General features: G+C 45.5%; 1 protein-coding gene across 1 annotated transcript in view; it reads left to right on the forward strand.

The window, feature by feature from the left end:
- The window catches only part of SPMIP8 (sperm microtubule inner protein 8), a 155618-nt gene extending 135862 nt beyond the window's left edge, over positions 1–19756 (forward strand). Inside the window, exon 8 of the mRNA XM_069217389.1 lies at positions 19634–19756. Coding sequence (XP_069073490.1) covers positions 19634–19664 — 31 coding nt within the window. The 3' untranslated portion in view covers positions 19665–19756. The remainder of the gene's footprint in view (positions 1–19633) is intronic.
- The last annotated feature ends 6618 nt before the right edge of the window (positions 19757–26374 follow it).

Below are 26374 nucleotides of genomic sequence, written 5' to 3' on the forward strand. Positions count from 1 at the left end.
CCATCACATTTGTGAAGATGCACCCGTCCGCCTAACTCTGATTCAGGCCCCAAGTCTTTTATCCAGCCATTGTTGGTAGATACAGGTTCTCTACTCCAGCAAACAGCTACCCATTTCTTTGCTAATATTAGAGCAAAAGCTCTCAGAGGACAAAATCCAACAGTGTCATCAAGGAAGCAGGCTCAAGGTTTGCACCCATTTTAGTCGTTAAGAAAACCAAATATTTTGAAAACTTGAGTCAGTCCCTTGAGACCCCTTCCTCCTCTGTGACTGTTAAAAAAAAAGTTTTGAGGTGACAAACTTATTTTAAATGCAGCCCTGTGACATTTAAGGAAAACTGGCTAGATCACAGCCATAACTTTCATTACAATTGTATATTTGTGTGTGTGTGTATATATATATATATATATATATACACATATACATATACACACACACATATACACACACACACACACACAAAATAATGAAAGCTTCTCTCCATATCACAGAGATCAAAGGTAACCAATTTATGGACCTTGCCCACCATGCGTCTTCATATTTTTCATCCCTTGCACAAATCCATAATGATTTAGCACAGTGGTTCCCAACCTTTTAACTTCTGTGGACCCCCCACTTTATCATTATTGGAAACCAGGAACCCCCACTGAATCGTTATTGAAGTCCAGGGACGCTCTAGTGAGTCATTACTGGAAGCCAGGGACTCAAGCCTAAACAGTGTTGATGATTTGAACCACAAAACAATACACACACAAAATACGGAAACAAGCATTGCGTTAAACACATACACAAATGATAACACGTTTTATTTAATGTGCAAACAAATAAAATAAAAACTTATAATAGGAAGGTTGGAGCTTTTCTAAATTTAATTTAAGCCACACATTGTCCATACTATATTTTGTTTGATGCACGTGCACTGCTCCCACTAATCAATCTGAGGATACCAATTACATTTTTAGCCTCCAATTTCAAATTCCTTGACATTTACAGTACATTTTAAAATTTTCAACTGTCACTTAGGCATTTTATTTATATACACTTTATTAATCTGTTAATATTTCATTTTCTAAGCAGTCGTGGACCCTCAGGAGTCACCGGACCACAGGTTGGGAACCACTGATTTAGCACCTTAATACATTATAAAACCAAAGGAGGAGTGGAAGACTCCCGGTGTCCCATAACCTCTCACCTTAAAATCAGTTGGTTCTGCTTTCTTAAACAAGTTTTCCCATAAAGCGTACAATTTCTTCATTGATCCAGACCATAATGCATAAAGATGTTTGTATCCGTTTACTTTCAATATTTTACCTTTTTCTTATTCAAACAAGGTTACTAATTTTGTTTTCCAATTTTGTAGTATCAAAGACAATGCTCCAGGTGTTGCTATCTACAGCTTTTTGTAATGCTTCGAGCTCAACCCTGTGCAAGAAGTCAAGCCTAGTAGAATTAATTGAGGGTCATTTAATAGGTTTAAGCCTGGCATGTTCTGAGTGTATTACAGTATCTCTATCCAGTAATTCTACAATTTCGGGCACAGCCATGTGATATGGGTCCAGACCCTCCTCCACCTGCGATGAGCATCTAAAGAAAACTGATGGAATTTGTGGCTTGTTTTTATTTTAAAAACACTGGTGTCCTTCATAATAACTATTTGGTTAAAAAACTGCATTCTACAAAAATGTAATCCTTCAAGGATGGAAAAATTATAGTGGTTTATTGTGTTCCATCTTTCAATTGAGACAGTCAGGTTCTTGGTTGCTTGCCATTTCTGGGCCATTCTTGGAAATTAAGCCACCTCATTTACTTCATCGAGTCTAATTTTTCCAGAATTTTACTGATCTTATTATGGTCAACGCTATAAAAATCTTCAACCAGCTCCGATCTCATCCTGACTAATTCGGGTCTATGCTCTAAAAGGAATGCTGAATTTGACATAGAACCTTAAAAGAAATCTAACATGAGAATCAATATTAGCTCATAACTTTTTGTCCACATAAGCTACCCACGCCAAATTTGCATCCTTTTTTTTTCCAACATCCTAGGGATTCCAGAGGTACCCAGACTTTGTGGGTTCCCCTGAAGGAGACCAAGAAATTAGACAAAATACAGTGGAATTTTCGTTTTTTTTAAAAAGAAATGGGAAAAAGGGCTGCAGAAGAAGGCTCGTGGTTTTTCCCCTGAAAAGGGCATCAACAAAGGGGTTGTGGTAGTAAAATCACCATCTTCCCAGCTTTCAGGAACAAGCAGACTTGAATCAGAAAACCACATTTTTCAACACAATTTTGGAATTTTACTGGGACATACCCCATTTTTACTATTTTTTGCACATTCAGCCTTCTTCCAGTTAGTGACAGAAATGGTTGTGAAACCAATGCTGGATCCCAGAAAGCTAAACATTTCTGAAAAGTAGCCAAAATTCTGAATTCAGCAAGGGGTCATTTGTGTAGATCCTACAAGGGTTTCCTACAGAAAACAACAGCTGAAATAAAAGAAATATTGAAATTGAGGTGAAAAAAACAGCCATTTTTCTCCACGTATTACTCTGTAACTTTTTCCTGCGATGTCAGATTTTTTAAAGCAATATACTGTTACGTCAACTGGACTCTTCTGGTTGCGGGGATATACAGGGCTTGTAGGTTAATCAAGAACCCTAGGTACCCAGAGCCAATAAATGAGCTGCACCTTGCAATGGCTTTTCATTCTATACCGGGTATACAGCAATTCATTTGCTGAAATATAAAAAGTGAAAAATAGGTATCAAGAAAACCTTTGTATTTCCAAAAAGGCCACAAGATAAGGTGTTGAGAAGCAGTGGTTATTTGCACATCTCTGAATTCTGGGGTCCCCATACTAGCATGTGAATTACAGGGCATTTCTCAAATAGACGTTTTTTTTACACACTGTCTTACATTTGGAAGGAAAAATGTAGAGAAAGACAAGGGACAATAACACTTGTTTTGCTGTTCTGTGTTCCCCCAAGTCTCCCGATAAAAATGGTACCTCACTTGTGTGGGTAGGCCTAGCGCCCGTGACCGGATATGCCCCAAAACACGACGTGGACACATCACATTTTCAGAAAGAAAACAGAGCTGTTTTTTACAAAGTGCCTAGCTGTGGATTTTGGCCTCTAGCTCAGCCGGCACCTGGGGAAACCTAGCAAATCTGCGCATTTTTGAAAACTAGACACCTAGGGGAATCCAGGATGGGGTGACTTGTGGGGCTCTGACCAGGTTCTGTTACCCAGAATCCTTTGCAAACCTCAAAATTTGGCCCAAAAAACAATTTTTCCTCACATTTCGGTGACAGAAAGTTCTGGGATCTGAGAGGAGCCACAAATTTCCTTCCACCCAGCGTTCCCCCAAGTCTCCCGATAAAAATGGTACCTCACTTGTGTGGGTAGGCCTAGCGCCCGTGACCGGATATGCCCCAAAACACGACGTGGACACATCACATTTTCAGAATGAAAACAGAGCTTTTTTTTACAAAGTGCCTAGCTGTGGATTTTGGCCTCTAGCTCAGCCGGCACCTGGGGAAACCTAGCAAACCTGCGCATTTTTGAAAACTAGACACCTAGGGGAATCCAAGATGGGGTAACTTGTGGAGCTCTGACCAGGGTCTGTTACCCAGAATCCTTTGCAAACCTCAACATTTGGCCAAATAAACACTTTGGATGGTACTTAGCATGTATACATCCCTCTTGTCTACAAATTTCAGAGCTAGCAGCTCATCATTCCGCAAGGCACTGCACTGTCCGTTTTCAAGTTTTTTACATACAAGCTCTCTTGGATAGCCTTTCTGATTAGAGCAGATTGTGCCAGAAGCAACAGTGTCCACTCTGGACAACTCCTTGAACAACTGAACTCCAGTGTAGAAGTTATCTACATATAAATGGTGACCTTTGTTAAACAGTCGTCTACCAAGTTCCCACACAATTTTCTCACTAACTCCAAAAGTGGGTGGACAACCAGGGGGGTCAATATTGGAATCCCTGCCAGTGTAGACCCGGAAATTATAAACATATCCTGTACTACTTTCAGACAGCATATAAAATTTATTTCCATACCGTGCCCTCTTGCTAGGAATGTACAGCCTAAAAACCAAACGACCCTTTAGCAGGACCAAAGACTCATCTACAGATATTTCTTTGCCTGGAACATAGATCTCTGAAAACCGAACTACCAAATGATCAAGGACAGGTCTAATCTTAAAAAGACGGTCAGAATCAGGATGATCTCGTGGCAAGGCTAAAGCATTATCTACAAAATGCAACATCCGAAGAAGAAGCTCATACCGGTTACGACTCATGATGGCAGGAAATATAGCAGTTGCCATCAAGGGACTAGTAGACCAATATAAAGACAGTGATGGCTTCCTTATCAGCCCCATCAAAAAAGTTAAACCCAAGAACTTTTTCAACTCTTCCAGATTAAAACCAGTAAACGCAGGCAACTGTGGCTGCTCCATGTTTGGTGCAACCCACGTGTCAGGTCTTCCAATGGGAAGCCTTTCAGCCGCTGGCTCCTGCACCATCGGCACATCAGTGTCCTCCTCTAAAACAGGCCCTTCATCAGCACTGAGAATGGCTTCATCATCAGATGATTCATCTCTGACAGAAAATTAACTTCCAGAATCCTGCACTTCCTCCTCTGCCTCAGATGCAGAGTCAGTCTCATATTCATGGTCAGAAGATGACTCAAAAAGCACACTAACAACCTGCTGAGCGGTCATCCTACGGCTAGCCATGATCCTTCCTACAAAAATTAACTGGACAAATACACCACCAACAACCAGCACTGTGTAAGATAAGTAACAAAGTGTAGCTTTATCACTAAGAGTTATAAACTCAAAAACTATACTGCTCACTTGCTTGAAAAAGCTTGACTCACCAGCAACTACTCTGCACAGCGACAGCAATCACCAATGATATCCCACTAAAAAGAGAAAAAATAAAAAAAGCAAATTAGACATAAGACAACACAATAATCATTGTGCATAAATCTAAGGACAATTTCACACACAGTCCTGCATTCAGTACACCACCTACAAACATGTCATTCATGCATGACAACAATACTCACTTGGAGTAAATTTATTTACTTACCTAAAACATGCAACTACGCAAACCGCAGGACAACTACTGCCAAAACTACAACAAGCCACAGCAAAGTCAGCAAAAGCAAAAGCTTTGAACTAGAACAAAAAGGAGAAAAACTGTTATTATCATAAAAGCAAATACTTCGCCAGTTGACAAACACCCCGCCACCAACCATTTGTAAATTTTTCCTTGTGTCTAGTGTTCTCTGCTTGGGGGAAGATGGGCCTAAAACAAAATAGGCCAATCTACCCCCAAGGGGGGGCAGAAATGCCATAGAATATATTGCCCCCTTTGGGGGTGACCCTTGCCCAAGGGGCCAACCCCCCCCACACATAGCACACACATGATCCCTGGCGCTAAGTGGATTCTACCCCCCTTGGGCCGATCTGAACCCAAGAGGGGCAGAACTGACCAATAGTGCTTTTTGGGCTTTGGGCGCGACCCTTGCCCAAGGGGGCACCCCCCAACACAAAAAAGAACAAAAGAAAGAAAAAAAAATCACTGGCATCTTCATGGTTTCTGCCCCCCCCGCCGGGGGACAGAAGGGCCTACAAAAAATAGACCAATCTGCCCCAAAGGGGGGGGAGGGGGGTCAGAAATCGCCCAGATTACATTGCGCACACACACACACACACATACATTATCCCTGGAGCTATGGGGATTCTGCCCCAAAGGCCTAAAAAATAATTGGCCTATGTGCCCCCAAGGGGTGCAGAACTGCCCAATAATGCATTTGTGCCCATGGGGCCGACCCTTGCCCAAGGTGCCGCCCCCCAACACAAAAAAATTAAAATTAAAATAAAATCCCTGGTGTCTAGTGGCTTTCTGCCCCCCTTGGGGCAGATCGGCCTAAAAATAAGGCCAATCTGCCCCCAAGGGGGGCAGAAACGACGATAAATACATTGCCCCCCCCCCCCAAGGGGAGCGACCCATGCCTTAGGGGCCACATCCCCACTCAAAGCACACACACACACACACATATAGTATCCCTGGCGCTATGGGGATTCTGCCCCCCTTGGGGGCAGAAAGGCCTAAAAAAATAGGCCTATCTGCCCCGAAGGGGGCAGAACTGCCCAATAATACATATGGGCCCCTGGGGGCGACCCTTGCCCAAAGGGCCGCCCCCAACACAAAAAAAAAAATCCCTGGTGTCTAGTGGCTTTCTGCCACCCTTGGGGGCAGATCGGCCTAAAAATAAGGCCAATCTGCCCCCAAGGGGGGCAGAAACGACGAAAAATACATTGGCCCCCAAAGGGGAGCGACCCTTGCCCAAGGGGTCGCTCCCCCACACTAAAAACACACACAGAAATCCCTGGTGTCTAGTGGGTATTCCTGCTGCCCGATCGCATCGCGATCGGGCAGCAGGAATGCTCAAAGAGGCATCCCCCCGCACAAAGGTGAAAAACTCACCTTCTCCTTAGATGCGCTGGAAGCAAATGGCTTCCAGCGCGTCTTTCACCCTTTCATGATATCAGTGCGCGATCGCGCGCTGATGTCATGGGGGGGCGGGGGTGAAAGGGGAAGTGATTCCCCTTTCAGCCCTGGCCTGGGGGGGTGGCCCTCGGGGGGAGCGCTAGCGCTTCCCCCGAGGCCCAGTCCCAGGACGTAATGGTTACGTCCATGGCGCCACACGGGCGCTGCCATGGACGTAACCATTACGTCCATGTCGACGAAGGGGTTAAATATCAAGATTTAAATAAAATAAAAACCATCCATGTGAACGCATCCAATCATAGCGAGTTGCAAGTTATCTATCTCATAAAACTGATTTGATAGTAAGGATTGTGTGCCAATATAATTTGGAATTTTGTGAACCAACCTATTAGTAGTTCGCAAAATTCCTTTCCATTCGCAAAATGTAAACACACAATTTGCAACCACTTTTTGAGAATAGAAATTTCGAACATCAGGCCCCAAGTGTTTAACGGATATAGGGAAACCATCTTATTTCTACTATTGCATGTAGCAGCAGTTTGGCTCTGTGATACCAGTGATTTGTATATTGTGCATGAACCCCCCAAAAATACAGCTCCAAGTAGGGAAGAGAGAATCTTCCCCTGTCATAGAATAACATTGGAAGGTCCTGACTGAGGGCGTGGCTGCTTACCCACCCATACTAACTTTACAAGCAGTGTACACAGAATTTACAATAATGATCTATTTACAAATATTGGGATATTAAGAGAGATAGAATATCTTCGGGGAGCAGAACAATTTTAATCAGCACCGCCCTGCCAGCCATTTACAGTGTAGAAAAGTGCCCTTTTTGTATGGTCACCACCACACTTATTTCTCCAGTGCTGATGGTTATGACTCAAAGTGCACTGGAGTCTGCTTACCATGCCCCAGTACCAGTGGTGTCTCCCTAAAATATGATACATGAAAATTGGTAACCCCAATTTGTAAGGACTTTAACTCCCTAGTAAGTCCCTGGTAAATGGTACCAGTGGTACCCAGGGCATAGGAGTTAAAGGGGTCACCATGGCCTGAAGCACTGATTGTGCCACTCTGAGTGACCCAAGTAAAGAGATGACAACAGTCTTGCCATTGCTGACTGCATGAACAGTGTAAACTGCCCAAACGTGACTTTACCCTAGCCAAGAGTGCCAAGGTCACAGTACTATCTGTAATATATGACGCTCACCCCTAAGGTAAGCCTCCTTAGCTCAGGAGGCAGGGGCTTTATGTTAAAGGTGTGGACGTATCAGTGCAAGCTTATATGTCTCTACAGTAGCCTCTTTCCATTGAGGGCTACTATAAGTGTTCAGGGAACCAGAGGAAAATATGGGCTGGCACCTGGGCATTCCAAGGTTGACAACTCCATTATGGTCCCACTGAAAAGTGTCATGTTTGGTATCAAACAACTTGTCTCATCAAACCCAACTTTTTACCCAAGTCAGATTTAATGCACCATGCACCCAGATGGCTACCTTAGAGGTTTCCCATCTGGCTTCTCCAGCCTTTCCTGTGCCCTTGCTGACAGCCTGCAGGTGCTGCCACCTAGATAGGAATATGACCCCCTGCCAGGAGGTGTGAACACGCCAGGAGTCAGAAACAAATGCCTGCCTGGACAGGAGGTGCCACCTCCCTCCCTGGCAGGATGGCTAGTGAAGTGGCACATCAAGGCGGAGAGCTTGAAAGGCCACATCTCCTCTGATATACAAGTGGGCTACCTCCCAGAGGAGGACAAAGCCACACCCCCGCCCCGGGCACATTTGCAACCCCGGCAACCAGGAAAAGTAGGTAGTTGGGAGGCATACACCCCCAGAAGGCTAACAACGCCCCTATGGTGGGCTACATGGTCTGTAAAGCCAAAGATGGTTCAGCCATTTTTAAAAGTGGCAGAACAGAGGTCACTGCTTAGAAAAGGTGCTACCTTCCAAAGGAAGTGGTCACCTCAGGCGCAGATTCGCCACTGGAGCTAGTAGCCCATTGGCTACCAGCACCCACACCCCCAAGGCCCCTAAATCTAGGATTTAAAGTGCTCCCCTGGCACCAGAACATGGGATCTGATCAACTTGCAACAAAAGACAAAGAAGAGACCCGAGCCTGCGACCTCATGTCCAGCCCAAAGGAAAATCATCAAAGACTGCACCTGTGGCTACCAACTTGCAACTACACAAATACAACTTATCGTGGCCCAGAGACCAGCTCCAAAGTAAAGAGGAACCCCTGTACACACAAAAGGCTGCACCAGAACTCCCTTTGACTAGAGGTACTAGTCCCCTGTAGCAGCGTGCAAGAAATGCCCTCTCAGAATCAAAGAATCACTGCTCATCAGGCCCGCCAGGGGATCTCTCAAAAATAAATGTTCTAGTGCATTGTGGGAAATTTAGTCCTGACCTCCAGCAAGTTTCAGGAGGATACTGTTTCCCCCCCGGACTCTAGGACGTCAAAGTAACTAAATGCTGAATTTGCTACTGCAAGGCTTGTTGGTGGCCAGTCGGGCTACCAATAACTTTGTTTGATGCTATACCTCAAAGGAACACAGCAGCATCTTCAGCCCGATGCCCCAGTGGCTCCATTGTTGAGATTTTGCACCCGTTCCCTCACCAGCACCGTCCAAGCGGCAAAACCAGCTTGCGCGTTCAGAACCACAGACAGCCAGGACAACTCTACACCCGGGCCCTACAAGCCATGTAAAAATCAACTGTCTGTCCGAATTTTAAATAAAATTCTGCTTTATTTTTATAAATTGGTGTCTGATTTCTTTCGAGTTGTATCAAGTACTAATCTTCCATGATAGTACTTTGAAATGCCTAACATATGTTCTTCTAGAAAAGCCTGATTGCTCAGTGTCACACTACCCGGACTGCTCTAAGGATTTATTAGTGTGAATCCAAAGGACCTATTGGGGGTTACGTGAAGGTATTACATAGTGAAGCCTAACCAGTCTCACTGCATAATACCACAGAGGCAGAGTTATCCACCTTCCCACCATTACCTACATTTTATAGACTACAGGAGCATAGTTATCTCCCAGTAGCACTCCTATGTATGTATCTCAATTCCCAAATACTTCACCGAGTCCTGCACTGCAGTGGGAAACCTATGGTAGGTCTAGTTATGCTCAGCATCAGGGGAAGTAGCTCGGACTCACCCCAAATAATCTGCAATACAGATATCCCTCCAAAGCTGAGAACATCTCTCACTAAGGGGGAATGTAATCTGCTGGTTCCCTAAAATATAGCAATAGGAACCCAAATAATTTGCAATACAGATATCCTTCCAAATCTGAGGACATCTCTCACTACAGGGAAAATGTTATCTGCTGGTTCCCTAAAATATAGCAATATAACATCAGAATGCAGGGAAACCAAGTAGTTTCTACCACCAAACCAGAGTCCCCTATTAGTATGGTGTTCCCAATGGGTAAAAGCCAGTGGCTCCCTGGCGATGACTAACAGGAGTGGTATAGAAGTAGAGACCCATGTCTACTGCCTCTTATAATTTCCAGAGGTGCAATATACTCCCATTCACGCTCACATGGTCTCCACGGGGGCCTTGTACAGGATGGAACCTTATCCCACTATACCCTCCCCAATCCCAAACTCCGAATTACTGCAAACATATAAAGCCACTCTAAAGAATCAACCATCATTTACATGTGTAGTATCATCACTGCTGCTGAGAGAAACAGGAAGATCTGATACATTAGGACGAAAAATATATGAAGATTATTGGATGTGGAATGACAAGGAATAAAACTGGTCTGCTTCAAAAGCACCAGTCCCAAGATGTAATGCATTCATCCTAGTGCTGTCAGTTTAGTAAGTATGTTTGTCAATGTTCTTTAGCCATAGCAGCCTTTAGGATGAGGAGGAAAAGGTAGGATGCTTATTCAGTTAGAGAATTGGTGTCGTAGTCTCTCGCTCACGGAAGAAGGAAGAATTCCAGACTCTCTAGCCGCTCTTCAAACACATCTAATAGTTTGGGGGGGGCGAGGGCTTGGTAGATCGGAATATTTTATTATATAATTCCACTGTTAGGCCATCACTGCCAGGCGCCTTGCCTCCAGCTGTAGCTTTTATGGCCTCTTATGTGAGCTACTGATAACAGCCATGCCATTGTCACACTATCCAAACAGTTTGTAATGTCGCTCTTTGACATGTCCCCCTGAGCATCATATAACCACCAGTAATACTCAGTAAATACTGTTAAGGTTTCTGCAGTTGTACTACATACACTCTTCTTGCCATCCTCTGTTTACAGGCTCTCTCGGGTAGCCCACTGAGGGTTTATCAATCTGGCTAGCATCTGACCTGGATGCTCATCTTCTCCGTATCTCCTTACTTTAGCACAGTGGTTCTTAACCTGTGGTCCGGGGACTCCTCGGGGTCTGGAACGCCTACTCAGAGGGTCTGCATTTGTAAAATTAAATACCAACACATTAATAATGTGTAGGTAAAGAAATAAGTAGTTTGTAATATTAAAACTTTTAAAGCATTAAACAGTAAATATGAGAAATTTGCATTTAAAGGCTGAAATTTAAGTTGGTGTCCTCAGATTGATTCGTGAGAGCAGTGCAAATGCATCAAACAGACTATGGTATGGACAATGAGTGGCCTCAGTTGAATTTAGAAGAGCCCATACCTTCCCATTAATATGATTTTTTTAAAATGTTTTAATTGTTTGTGAATAAAATAAAATGTAATCATTTGTGTTTTTCTTTGATGAATGTTTGTTTCTCTATTTTTGTGTATTTATTGAGTTTCAAATAATCGAAATTGCTTAAGCCGGGGTCTCTGGCTTCCAGGACTCAGTGGGAGTCCCCAGATTCCAATAATGATTACGTGGGGGTCCACAGAAGTCAAAAGGTTAAGAACCACTGCATTAGCATATTTACTAAACTACTTCTTGGAAATCCAATTTGTATGCAGTTCTTTCAGAGTTTTAAGATCCATTTCTAGCCTATCAAAAGCCGTTTACATAGCTGTCAGAATTCTCTGGAATGTTTTGAGATTCACACCCCTCTAATATAGGCCTTGAAGGTGTCTCACTCCACCCCAGTGCTCAAGACCAATCCCACATTCAGCTCAAAATATTTAATAGCTTGTCTCTTCTCCTATTTAAGCACTACATACATGAGTGTCTCCGAGGGGAACTTCCATGTTTTACTACTAGTGGGAAATGTTAGCACTAGGGTCAGAGGGAGTGGTCTGATAGCATGTGTGTGTCTGCATTCTTGTCTCAGGCACTCAAGTGCAAACATCACACGTGAGAAGGTGTTAGTCAATTGAAGATTCTGATTAGTGTACAGAGAAGTGAAATGTGTACCCCCTCCCATCTGGGTTTCTGTTGACCACCAGTCCAATAGTTTGTAATGTTGAAATATGTTCAGCACATGTACAGTGTCTGGAGGTCGTCTGGTGGTAGTAATGAACAGGTTTAATGTAGGGTCAAGAACACATGCAGCCAATAACTTGTTAAAAACTCGGGTAGTTAATGTTAGGGTCACAAATGTTAACCAGTATCACTTGGCTGCCCTCTAATATCACTTGCACTATATCTACCCTCTCTATCTCATTGTGCACCTGGGCTGGAACTGCAGGCCTCCCCCGAGTATGAGGGCATCATTCTGGAGTATGTATTGTTTGCTGAATAGAAACAATGGTCACACCAGCCCTTTTAGTACCATATTACTATATTTCCAGAATTTTTCAAGTAGCCTCTGTACCAGTCCCCAAACAAACAAGTCCTATATCTCTCCCACACTGAAAGATCCAAATGTCACTGAATAGCCCCCTTTACTCAGACTTCGAACAAACTCCACAAGAAAAAACACTGTAACGTACAATGTACTGCATTACACAGAAGAGGGTGAGGGGACACATCCATGCCAGCACTCTCTGGCCCACCCACTTGTATGTACCATTTCCTTACAAGTCACGGCCTCTAGTATCATTAGGAGTCCTATTTGTGACTGAACTCACAGCTAAATATTTCAAATCAGAGCATCACACTATAAATTACATGGCCTATGCCTGGAAAAGAAAGGATGGAGTAAAGGCCAGGAGGAGGGCGCACCAATCCCAGATTCTTCGGAATCCCAGTGGGCTACACAATCTAGAATATTCCTAGCCTTATATTAAGTTCAGTATCACATTATGCATATAGATCTATTATAGTGAAAATCTAGTTATCTAAATAGCCTAGCAGAAATTAGTGCTTTCACAAAGTTTAGAAGTTCGACATCGTGTATCGGAAGGGTGTCAGCCTACCACTTCAAGTAGACAATACCCAACTCCCATCTCCCCTGTGCAGGGGGTATTATCATGCTATTAGTCACTGCCGTCCATGAAGGACAATGCTTTATCCTGCAAAGATCACTCATTTTATCTAGGCTTAGTTGCACTGCTGGACTTGAAGTTTTTCTTGACGACCTAGAGATTGGTACAGATATGTGCTTTGCCTCCATAGTGGATCTGCAGTTTGGCTGGGTGCAGTATGGCATAGACCCAGCCCAGTTGATGGAGCCCCTTTTACTCTGCAATGTAGACTCTCCATGGTTTCTGCACCACAACTGTAAAATCCAGGAAGACTAAGGGGGTCATTACAACCTCGGTGGTAAGGGACCGCCGTGCGGAAGACCGCCAGTAGTGGCGGTTTGCCGCTCAGCGTATTATGACCGTTGGCTGCCCTCCGTCGTTTTTCTGACGGAGAGCCGCCAACAGCCATACTTGCGGGCGGCGGGGAAGTGGAGGTTGCTCCACCTCCACTACCATGCCAACAGAACACCGCCCAGCTAATCACGTCCTGTGATTCTGCGCGGCGGTGTTCTGTTGGCGGTGTGGTGTCGGCGGAGCTGCCCCCATGGCTCCCGTCCCCTCCCAGCGGATCGACGGAACAGGTAAGTCGATCGTCCGTTAGGGGAGAGGGGTGGGGGGTGTTGTGTGGGTGCATGGGGGTGTGCGTCTGTGTATGTAGAGGGGGTGTGTGAGAGCGTGTATGCTTGCGGGGGTGTTGCGTGTTTTGGGAATGAGTGCGTGTATGTCTGTAGGTATGTCTGTATGGATGTTTGCGTGAATGTTTGAATGTGGGTGTACGTGTCTGACTGTGTGTGTGGATGTTGGCATGTATGTCGGTGTGTGCGCGTGTGTGTGTTTGTGATACCTGTGTGCGTGTCGGGTGTGTATGTGTATGGTAATGTCGGGGTGGGGAGGGGGGCTCTGCCACCTTTGGGGAGTGGCAGGGGTGGTGGGGGGTGTAGGGGAGGGAGTCGGGGTGGGGGTGAGGGGTGGGGGAGACCCCTATCAGTGCCAGGGAAGGAAATTCCTGGCACTGATAGTGCTTACCGCCATGGATTTCATGGCGGTTCCTACCGCTGGGAATCCACGGCGGTAAGCCGGGTCAGAATACCGGCGGCGGTATTGTGACGGCCGCCGGGCTGGAGACCCAGGTCTCCAGCCCAGCAATCGTCTCCGCCCTGGCGGGTGGAACGGAGAACCGGCGGATGACCAAGGCGGTAACCGCCATGGTCATAATTCCACAAAGTAAGACCGCCAGCCTGTTGGCGGTCTTACTGCCGGTTTAACACCGACCGCCAGGGTTGTAATGACCCCCTAAAACAGATGTCATCATATTGAAGATCTTTTCTCTTCTCTGCCATGTGCAGGATCACAAACCAATCCCTGTAACTGAGGATTCGTCCACCCATACGTCTCAGAGCGGCTCCAGGCACCAGTCTTGGTGCCAGGGACAGATCTGTCCACTTAACTGTGATAACTGCTTGACTCACCGTGCCGTCATGAAGGCTGCACAATATGATCATGTAGTTTATAAAGACCTACCAAGGGTGTGCTCTGCTTATGCCAGTGTTTTCTTTTAACTTTTTTTCCCACTGCATAAACAATAGAAAGGTTAATATATATATATATATATATATATATATATATATATATATATATATATATATATACGCTGCTGAGAGCAGTCTCCTGCCAAATAGTGTGGTCAGCATGTCTTCTATATAAATTTCCATCTTTCAAGTGTTCGTAGATTCGTGCACAGCAATGATGCGCAGATTATGACATCACCTCACCTCTAAATCTTCATGTTTTTCCTCAAATCATCTATAGCATGATCTCATTTTGAGGATTTTATTTTTGTCTCTCAACCCGACACTGTCTTTAACCTGCTGGATAGGTCTTTTTGCCATATTTCCAAGAGTAACCACCCACTTCATATATTGTGTTTTGTTTTTTTAATTGATAGCACCAGTCCACCCCAGCTTGCCATTTTGACCCCAATGGTGACACCAGGCTTCTCCCTGACTGTGGAATGTCTCTTTTGGTCACCAGGCATGCAACCCCCACAAAGGTTCGATCAGTTCTCGGTCCCCCTCCCAAACTCCTCCAAAAGTCCTAGCAGCGCCACCTTAACAGTCAGTTCCACCAAGCACCCCAAACCCTCAGAAATCTCTCGCTCCACCGCTTCCCAAAAGGGACGCACCTCCCAACATTCCCTGGCAACGTGCATTAGGTGCGCCTCCAGGTGACTACACCTCAGACAGCCAGGGGATGTCGCCAGGCATATGCATTGAAGGCATACTGGGGACAAGTATGTCATATGTAAGTAGTTGGATCTACACCATCCGTAGGCATACGGATATGGCCAGTTCTCTGGGTGGAAGATAAACCTCTCTTCAATTGTCCTCATCCAGCTCCTCCACCCAGGCTGCCCACCTGTTCCAGAGCTGGCAAGGCCGTCAGGAGCATTTGTATGCAGTGAGCGGTGGACTTGGGTAATGGCTGTCTTCCCAAGGTGGCCCATAAAAAGTTTGCCTCACGAGGGCTATGATCCGGAAGGGACAGGTCAGACAGCAGATGGGCCCGTGGGGCATGGCGCCGCTGGGGTATGCGAAAGAACTGGGTATTGGCCAGGGCATATTGATCCTTCAACTGCTGGAAGGATGTCAGGTGGTCATCATCATACACGTCCCCCAGCTAGGTAATCCCAATGGTGTCCCACTGCCTAAAGCCCCTCAGTTGGGATACCTGCCACAACCATGTGCCCTGCCACAAGGGCCTCAACTTGGTAAAGCCGGTCCCACCCCGTTAGCCATAAGTCCACCCTCCAGCACTGCACAGCCACCCGCGTGCTGTCAGGGGGATGGCCAGTGGGGTTCGACCGCTGTACAGCAAGCCGTCGAACCCCAGACAATAGAGCTCCAGACAATAAGCTGGGTCATCCCACCTACCAGTAAACCATTCATTGACCAGCACTAATTGAGCAGCCAGATAGTATATGTAGATTTCTGGTCCCAAATCCACCTTCATAGGGAGATTTCCTTGCAGAGCAAAAAGCCACTTTCTGTAGCCCTCCTGCACATATAATTGGAGGCGAGTTTGGAGGTGAGGAACTTGAACCAGGTACGAGGCACCAAATGTGGGACGTTTGTCAGGACATACAAATAGTGAGGGAGACAGATCTTGAAGAGGGCATTATGGCCCAATGGGTTCAGCGGCAGGCGACGCCAGCAAGTCAGCTCCCCGGCGAGAGCCCGGAATAGGGGCTGAAAGTTTAGCTTCCAAGCCAGATATTGGAGAGGGGATAGGTGGACTCCCAAATATTTAAATGCATTCTGCCTCACAGGAATATCCGGGCACCAGGCACTGCCCCCAACGTTTCCTCGCACCTCCACTAGTAGCGACTTCCTGAGATTCAATCTCAACCCAGAGGCTTCGCTGTACAGCATCAAGAGCTCTAGACAACGAATCCTGGAGCTCCCCCAGGAACACCAATATGTTGTCAGTCTATAGGGACACGCAATCCTCATAACTGACCCCCACATCTCCAACCACAGATGAGAGGGTCACAGTGTAGAAAGCAAGCCTATGGCTCGATGGCCAGGGCAAATAGCAGAGGGGAGAGAGGGCATCCCTGGTGCATCCCACATCATATCAGTAAGGGGTATGACATTACGCCATTAACCCGCACCTGCGTCAACGTGTCATGGTAAAGGAGGTAGACCATTTTCTGAAATGTCGGACCAAAGCCCATTCGCACCAGGACATCTTCAAGGAAGTTCCTGGCCAGGGTTTCAAAAGCCTTATGGAAGTCTACCAACAGGAGTGCCAATCCGCCCCAGTCTCTCCTTCTGTGACATCACCAGGTGGACCAGCTGTACACAATGACTTGTACTCCTGCCCAGCATAAACCCGCACTGATCAGGATGGATCAAATGGGGCAACATGTGGGCTAGTCAGGGCACCAGAATCTTCACGTATATTTTAAATCTACGTTATCAATTAAATGGGGCAAAAGGATAAACATTAATCCCGGGGTAAGTCACCTTTGAGTATGACAACGTTCGTGGCGCAATCAAGACCCGGGGCGAAGAAGCCACATTGAAGGGCCTCCTCATACGCACTCAACATATGGGGCACTAGGTGTGAGTGAAACTTAATACTCAATGGGGTACCTATCCGGGCCAGAGGTTTTCCCAGAATGAAGGCCTGAAATGTTGTCTTCAACCTCCTCCTTTGTGAAACGTAGATCTACTCTTTAGCCAGCGCAGGTGGGATGGAGAGCGGTGGGATATCCCTCAGGATGGGGGTTCTCCTGTTCCTCTAGGGGTTGAGGGACCAACACATGGAGATCTTTGTAATAGGAGGTGAAAGTATGAGCGATCATCTGCGCCTCCTCATGTATAGAATCAGTCTGGTCCCTGATGAGCAGCACCACCCGGGCAAGACGTCAAGGGTTGCCCACCAATACAGCAGCCTCCCGTTCTTGTCACCCAGCTCGTATACTCTCTTTGTCAAGGCCGGCCAACACTGTCTAGCCTCCCCGAGGGACACCTGTCCGAACTCTGTGTGTAGGAGCGCCAGCTGTTGTCCTAGTTCTCCCCAGTCTGACCGCAGATCCCAACACTCCAGGTCCGCTATCCTGCTCTCCAACCCAGTTTTCAGTTGGGCCTGCCGGGCTTCTGCCACCTGACATCTCCTTTGATAATTCCCCTCAGGCAGGGTTTACAGATGCCCAGAGTGTCAGGCCACTGACCCGGAATTTTCCCTGAAGTAGTTCTTTAGCGCTTGGTCTATGAAGTCAACACACTCAGGGTCTTTCAAGTACCATGCGCTAAAGCACCTCATCAGGCGCTGGGTTTGTTAGGAAGCGCCCTAGCCCATCAAAATGGAAGCATGGTCAGAGATACCATGGGCAAGAATCTGGACCAAAGTCAAGGTCAAGAGATCCACCGCCAGGAGCCATATGAGATCCATCCGCGCCTCTGTGTGGTGGGATGCAGACTGATGAGTGAACGCTCTCATCGGAGAGTGCCAAGAACACCACTTGTCACATAGGCCCAGAGAGTCTGCTATAATTCGCCCCCTATAATTGTAGTACCCTGTGGAATGGTCAACAGTAAGTTCTGCAGCTCAGTCAAAGTGGGGCATAGCAACTGTAGAGGGACATTACAGTAAAGCAAGTTGACCTGTTTGCTGGCCAGATGGCTATCTATGCCAACGTATCTATCCTGGGGGTCAACGTGGGTCCTGGCCACTGACATGGGCAGCGACTTCTGGAGCATGAGGGCTCCCCTCTCGAGCCTTTGGAAAATCTAGCATGATACACCTGGTCATAGCCAAAACGACTGAAAAGTGTACACTGGGTACCAACCAAGTGGGTCTCCTGCAGAACAACACCAGGGCAGTATCTTTTAAAATACTGCAGAATAGCTGATCTCTTGATGCACTCTAGCGTGCCATTAACATTCCAAGAGAGTATCATGGGCATGGTGGTATAGTGTATATATGTGGTGAGCTCAACCAAGCTCCCTCATGCAATCAGGACTGAATTATGGGCCAACAGTGCAGCAGATAGACAGAGTTGGAAACTGAAAAATAGGATAGGAATTCCTTAAATACAGGCCTACGTTAATATAAATAAATGAAGTATTATGGTAAAATGTACCTGGGGTGTAGTGTTTTTTTATATTTGGCTGCTTAATTTGCTAAAATGTGACAGGCTTCAAAGAAATTAATGTTCATCAGTCAAATAAATGTGGAAACATACCACTTTGTCACTCCATTTGTTCCCGAAAAACAAAATAAATAACTATGAACAAATACCAAAAAATAAATATGGATAAATACAGACTAAAATGTAAAAAAATAAAAAATATCAGAAAACCAGGAGCCCTAATTATATAATTCTTCACCTGCTATACCAACAAACGACTTTTTAGGGTGGTAAAACAGCCTCAGATCATTATCACAGAGGATAATAACAGGGCACTTTATTATATACACTATAGGAATGTCCCAAGTTACAATATTTTTGGTCGGAGCTACAGTGTCAAGATCTATTGCTCTGAAGTGAGAGTTGAGCTGACAAGTGGTGTGCCAAGGGATCTGGGGTGACTAAACATCGTCAAGATTCACCCTGCTGTATTGTAATTCAGCTCAAAGTTGCGAAGCATGATGTGATTCGACTCTGGGGAAGTGAAGAAGTACCCAATGCAGTACAATGGGGGTCATGATATGGACTGGTGTATGCAGGCGGAAGAGGCGGTTTGCAAAGCAAGAGGGTGTCCACATAAGTTCGCAAAAGTATGGGGTTCCTGGATAGAATTATATGAACGGGATTAGATGTACACCATAGGAGGGATATGGTCAGGGATACCATTGGAAGTCACAGACTGCTGTGTCTAGATGACTTTTCAAAGAGAGGGAATGAGGAAGTTGACCTGGAAGAGGGGGCAAGAAGTGTCAAAAAATCTTGTTCATCAAAAAGGTCCAAGACTAATGTACCCAAAATATGTAGCCATGATGTTCTCATACGATGTTAGTTTATTACTGAATCTATGTTGATATTTGATGATAAATTATAAAGTGTGTTCAATTTTTTTTTTTTTTAAACAGTAGAACATATTCTTATGTAGGAGTGCTTTCATATCATGGTGTATTTTCTTTCAGTCCCCATCGTTAGTTTGCCTTTACTTGAGTGAGTTATGGTAAATATGTTGTATGTGCTATTAATCTGTTAACAGTACACTTTCTTTATACTGATGTGTTTTTCTTCCTTTTACAGCCGTTTATCCTATCTCAAACCATGGCGCTGAAGATTTGTTATGAATTAAGAGTGCTGTATTCATCTAGACTGAGAAACTGTGACAAAAAAAAAAAAATATAACTAACACTTCTAATACTGAAACATGGTTCCTTGCTTCATGTGATTACTTAATCCTTTACCAATATGCACACTGCCTTACTACCCTCTCTGATGTTCTGTCCAAATTACTTTCTATCATCTGGTCAAGACCAAGGACCTCTCACTGTGCCCCCTGTCTACCATCTCTTGTTCTACTCTCCGCAGGTGCTTGCCAAGGTCCGGGACGCTCAGGTGGGCAAGACAGATGGAGTAAGTGCAGTTACACACCGGCAAGAAAAGTAGCGCACACAGGAACACCACAAATGACCAGAACGTACGCAGCTGCCATTTGTGGTGCTTGTCTATTCTGCACTATAGTTTTACCACAGAATGCGTCCTTGCATTCAAAATGAACACAAGTGTGCATTTTGCAGTAAGATTTGCTTCTCCTGTAATCATGCATATTTTCGCATAAATTAAAACAAATGAGTAATTATACAAAAGTATTGAATGCTAATTTCACACACTCATGTCCTACTTCCTGTGCAGTGCAGGCCCGTGAGAGGGTCAGGTCGCATTACATTCTGGGACAGGTACTGGCCGAGGGATTTATGAGGGGGCCCGAGCAGGAGCCTATATGGGGTGCTCAACAGATCTTTTTCAGGCTCCCAAAAGGAGGAAAAGGCAATCATCAAAAACCTGCAAGGAGGAGGTAAAGGAGTAGGATGATTAGGGTGGTGGGATAAAGAAGCATGGGTTGCAATCAAAATTAGGAAGCAGCTGGAGACAGGAAGGTTGTAAAGGGGGGGGAATACAAGTGGGCATATGCAGTGGGGGCTCACTATGGGTCTGTTTCTGCTAGGGAGCGGGTGCAGTGGGTTTTCAATCCTGTCAGGTAAACCCTCAAGAAAGGACTTTGTGGTGTATCTGGAATACATCAGGGTGGTCAAGTGCAGAATCCACCTCCTTTGAGGGAGTTGTTGGGAAGTTGGTAAGGATGGCCGAGAAGGCCGAAGAGTGGTGAAGAAGCAGTCAGTGAGGAGGAGAGAGTGGAAGCGTAGGTGGAAAAGACTGAGCCATGATGGAACAGGCATGTAGTAGGAAATTAAATGCAAGGAAGAACCTAATGAAGAAGGTTATTTTGGAGACGAAGCATGAGAGCAACGAATAGGGGTACTGGAGATGATGAGATTACTGAGATCCCACAGACACAGATACCATCATCGGAAGAAGACCAGCAGCATTTTAGTGGAAGCAATTAACAGGAAACTGGGGAAAAAGGAAGCAAGGGTTTGCAAAAACAGTGGGGGCTGCTACCAGTAACAAACTAGTGTGCAGGTGAGTATGGGGTAGGGAGCCAAGTAAAGTGCATGGCATTGGGTAGATGTGGTAAAGAAGGAAGGCAAAAGGGCAACGGACCAGCAAGCGCATAGAGGGTTAAGGGGAGGGAGTGGTTTGCCTAAGAGCGGAATGTGGATTGTAGCAGCAGGGAGTCCAAGGACAACTTTTGATGAAGAGAAGTATTTTGAAGCCTTTAATGGCTGGAGGAGGATGAGAAAGGGGAGGGAAAGTCATCACGAGTTAGGGTGTGCAGGGGTAGGGTTACAAAGGAATGAAAGGTGGCGTACCATGATTATCAGAGGGTGAGACGCAGAAAAGTAAGCAGGGGAAAATATGGGGAATAGTGGCTCGGAAGAAGGGTAGTCTGGTGAGGTAGTGAAGCAAAAGGGATGTTGGTGATAAAGGTAAAAAAAGGAGAAGAGGCAGATGCTGTGCAGGCAGCATTACCAATACTACTAGTAATCACAAATAGGAAAGGTGATGGACAAGGAGGATACGGCCCTAAAGAAGGTAAGGATGACACTAAAAAGTTAATCACAGAGCACAGGAAACTAGGTAAGGAGGCATATTGAGATTTTACCTACCATTTGGAGGAGTGGTTGGTTCCACTGTGGTTGGTGGCCAAAGGAGAATGTGGATATATCAGAGCACCTGCCTCAAGATTTGAGTTAAAATGCATTATCTTAACACCCTGAAATTACTGCCGGTAGAGGAGAAATATGCATCACATTTTTGGGACATCTGGATCACCCTGAAAAGAAGCCACCTATGAAGAAGGTCCATTAGACCTTCCTAAAATGGAACTCGGATCTTGCTATTGTGAACTTCATCCTTATCAGAATAAGCCATTCTTGGCATTTATTTGGCCTGTGCAATATGGGGATGACACCTAAAAACTTGATGTGAGTAACAAATGTTAGTTGGTCCATGTATGAAGAAACATTCAGGAGGTGGAAATAGAAGAAACCGCAAATACGTTAGGGAAAGAGGTACCATGAAAGCTGGATTGACTCCTGGAACAAGATGAGTTTGCCCTTTATCAACAGTCCCTCTTCATGGGCCTCTGGGAGATAAGAGTGGGTCTATGTCTAAGAAAAAAAGGAGTCTTCTGCCATTTAACTCCAGCCAGTTATTTAATGGGAAAAGAGGTAGATTATGGCATAAATGCACCAGGCGTAGGGGACCGCAGCTTTCAGCAATTGTTTCAAAGAAGGTGGGGGAACTGGGAAAAATGGCACCAGTGACAGTTAAGGGGAACAGTCATAAATGGGAAAGAGCAGACCCAAGGTTGTGAGTGGAATGTCCCATGCATGGTATACAGGTGTGTTTCCCTTCCCTGGGTGCTTGACTACCTGTGTATCTGGTATTCTGAATAATTGTGGCTATAGCATTGCAATAATCTAAGCTTGAGTACAATGCCTAAGGCCTCCCTCCAATTGTGCCAGGCCCTGTACCTGTTCCTGTGACCTTGAGAGGCACACCAAAAGTGCCCTCATAATTGAGAGAGGACTACTGTCCTTGTCCTGGGTGTACCACATAAAACGCTGGTGACAGCAAAACATGTTTTCAGATTGAGAGGGTGGCCAATCATTCTTATTTTTGTGTTACTAAGAGTGGGGCCAACAGATTAAAGGTCTGATGTGATGCGAATGCCCAGTACACTGCGCAGACATCCTGTGGGTATACCTCGCCCATGTGTAGTGTATGTAGCATGTGTGCAGTAGTAGTACACATTGAATGAGTTAGTCTGAGTGCTGATGCCACTGGGATTCGTTTTAGAAGCCCCTAGTTTGGCATGACACACACTGAAGTATCACAACAACTTCCCCAGGAGGTGTATACCCTGCATTTCTGTGGCTACACTGTGGAGATCCAGACTCCGAAGTGAGGATGACGGAGCTAGGGCTACTTGTAGAAATTTCATGAAGGCTTTTGTTAGCTAGTGGCTGCTCACTAGTTCTTACTGAGCACTGCCATCTGGTTGATGAGAGGAGTGTGGGCTGGAACTGCAGTTACTTTTATGCACAGAGAGGAAGTTTCCAGGTCAGGCCTGCACTTTTTTCTACTCCTGATTACAGCTTCAGAGAGACTAAAGACAGCCAGGTGCAGGAACCTCATACTTCTTTGTGCCCATGTTGGGAGTGCACCAGTTTGGTGTCTGCCCGTGCTAACTTTTGGGAGAAGGATCACTCACAACAAAGACTGTGTTTGAAAAGCAGCCTGTGAAGGGCATTTGAAAAGAGAACCAAACAAAACGTGTCTGAAGGTTGTGACAGTAGATTCATGTCAATTGTCAGGACAACTTATATGTAATAGCTCAAAGCGGACGGGCTGAGAAGGACACCAGAAGCAACCCATGTCGTAGAGGGTCCTCCTATCTAGGAGGAGGTTCCTGTTGGGAACAGCGAAAAGCCTACATGAACGCAACTGCCTTGGTGAACAAGTCAGTGCTGAAACTACCTTTGTGATTGTGACCACTGGTCACGGCAGCAACTGCTTTGGTGATTGTGTCAGATAAGGTGAGGCTGCAACTGCCCTAGTGATTGTCTCAGCTTGGTCAGGCCGACATCTGCTTTGGCCAACAGCTCAAACAGGACTGCATTTTTGTCACCAGCCGAACAGTGCACAAGAGCCTATTCTGCACCTAAGCAGAAGCACCAGGGCTGTTGACTGACAATGGACTGAACCCAGGGGCCACGTTAGAAGACAGTTGCACTGCTCTTAACCATAGGGGGCTCCACCTGAGGGGGGAAGAAAAGGCTCCCGGATCTGCACTGGTTAAGCAAGCAAGACTCCAAAACGTATTTCCTACCCATTACACCATCAAGAGTCTGCACACGATATGAATAAACGAAATGCACATTTGACTTACGAAACACCTGAATATGCACCCAAGACCGATTCATGTTTCTTCACTAGTTGCTGGGAGGCCTAAACAGTGGCCTAACGAGCAAAGGTACACCTCATCTCGATGTGTCCTCACCCTTTCTACTCCTGTACTCTCCTTCAGTGTACCTTCTGTCACATTGTTGCCTGCTACCCTGGTAAAACTGAGGGGCACTTCATGGCTCTGTGCCTCTCTGCACCTGGCCACACTAGTGCCTCATCTTTGTTTTGCTCTTTTCAGGAGAAATCAATATCATCTCCTAGACAAAGGACACTCATCTCATCCTTTCCCTCTCCAATAAAACATCCAACACCTAGACCAACTACACCTCCTGAATATCCAAAGTCACCAGCTAGATGAAGACCAACTGCCTGAAACTCAACACAGACAAAACAGAAGTGCTATTCTTCGGTAAGAACCCTTCCCTATGGAACTGTCCCTACAGGCCATCTGATCTCAGACCAACACTCAGCCTTGCCAATCAAGCAAAAAAGCTGGGCATAGTGGTGGACAACTGTTAGATATGGGGTTTCTGGTTGGCTAGGGATTGCACATTAGCCAGGCAGGAACCACCACTCTAGTCAGAGTGAGTAAGTTACACACTAAAGATAACCTCTTCTCACCCCCTTGGTAGCTTGGCCAGAGATGTCAGGCTTATCCCAGAGGTCATGCTTAAAGCGTTTGCGCAACACACTCACACCAGTGACACAATAAATTCACCACAAAAGAGACACCACACTGAAATATATACAAATATATGTATATTGAATCTTGTGCATAAAACATAGACAAAGTGACCGTATTCATAAACCACTGCAGGCACTATGCCAATCCTGGGTCAGTACTAATTATTTTGGTTGGGTAAGAAAAACATCTCATACATCAGGGGATGGGGCACAGCGGGTAGACTATCACAGCAATCTCACAAACACCATGTACCATTAGCTAGCATAATTATTATGCAAGTATCAACATGACATGTATTATGGCCTCAGGTCGTGCAACAGTAAGGCATGATAATCAACCCAAAGGTCCTCCACTATAGGTTTAAGTGGATTGGCCACTACATCCCACCATAGGTACCTAGAGGATCATGACCATGCACATCACATATTTCAACACAAAAACAAAACAACCTGCAGTAGTAGGTTCTCATAAATACAGAGATCCTGTCGTCCCTATCAGAAGGGTTACAGTAATACTTGGGGGCACTTCTGGACTTATTAGATGGAGGCTTAGAGACATAGGCGGCAGGAGTACATGTGTGCCTACTACAAATCATATATAAGGGATTTCCTCAATATAACAAATACCAGGGGCCTCTGCCAAGGAATCGCTCCATATTTGGGACATAGGGACGCAGGGTCCTGCAGAACACGCTCCCGCCAAGGTGTGTACTTGGAGCAAAAGAAGAATATGGTGGGGGTGGAGGCTTAGGGTTAGAATGGCGGGGCAACCCTGCTTGATTTCTCTGCATGTGAGCTTCCACGAGGGGCTGCTGCCCGCAAGCATGGGCTGCAAATTGGTTGTAATTCTCCTCGTGGCGCAGGGCACCCTCCTTGTTGAGAAGACAGGAGAAAGGTGAATGCAGATGTAACCCTGTCACACCTAACTCTGATGGATGGCTGTCTGGAGAGCATGCACAAAGTGGAGCCATCACCCTGCCCTAGACGTGGATTGGAGTCAGGCTGCAAACCACTAAAGTTATAAGCGCAGAGAAATTCCCACTTTGCATTTCTAAAATAGTAATGTAAAATCCGCCTACAACAACAAGCAGGATTTCTCACTACCACTTCAAACATGCCCACGGTACTCCTTACAGGTCAGAAATTACCACTACATATATAAGGGAATTCCCAATGCAAACCTATGAGAGGAACAGCACTCACATCAGTGAAAAACGAAATAGACTGTTTGTCACTACTAGGACATGTAACACATACAATTATATGTCCTTTCTTTTACATACACAGCACCCTGCCCATAGGGCTATCTAGGGCCTACCTTGGGGCTCTCCTAGCTGTAGTAAAAAGGGAGATTAGGCCTTGGCAAGTAGTTTTACTTGCCAAGTCAGTGTGGCAGTAAACTGTGCACGCTGACACTGCAGTGGCAGGCCTGAGACAAGTTGGAAAGGCTACTGCTGTGGGTGGTGCAATCTATGCTGCAGGTCTACTAGTAGTATTTAATTTACAGGCACTGGGTACATGGTATACCACTTTACAAGGGACTTACAGGTAAATTAAATAAGCCAAATAGGTGTAAGCCAATTGTAATAAGTTTTAGGGGAGAAAACACATGCACTTTAGCACTGATTAACAGTGGTAAAGTGCCCAGAGTCCTAAAGCCAACAAAAGGATGGTCAGAAAATTAGATGGAGAAAGGCAAAAGGTTTGGGGATTACCATGCAGAAAGAGCCATTTCCAACAACCAACTCTCGATGACCAGCTAAGTCA

The sequence above is a fragment of the Pleurodeles waltl genome, chromosome 12, assembly GCF_031143425.1.
Source record: "Pleurodeles waltl isolate 20211129_DDA chromosome 12, aPleWal1.hap1.20221129, whole genome shotgun sequence".
NCBI lineage: Eukaryota > Metazoa > Chordata > Amphibia > Caudata > Salamandridae > Pleurodeles > Pleurodeles waltl.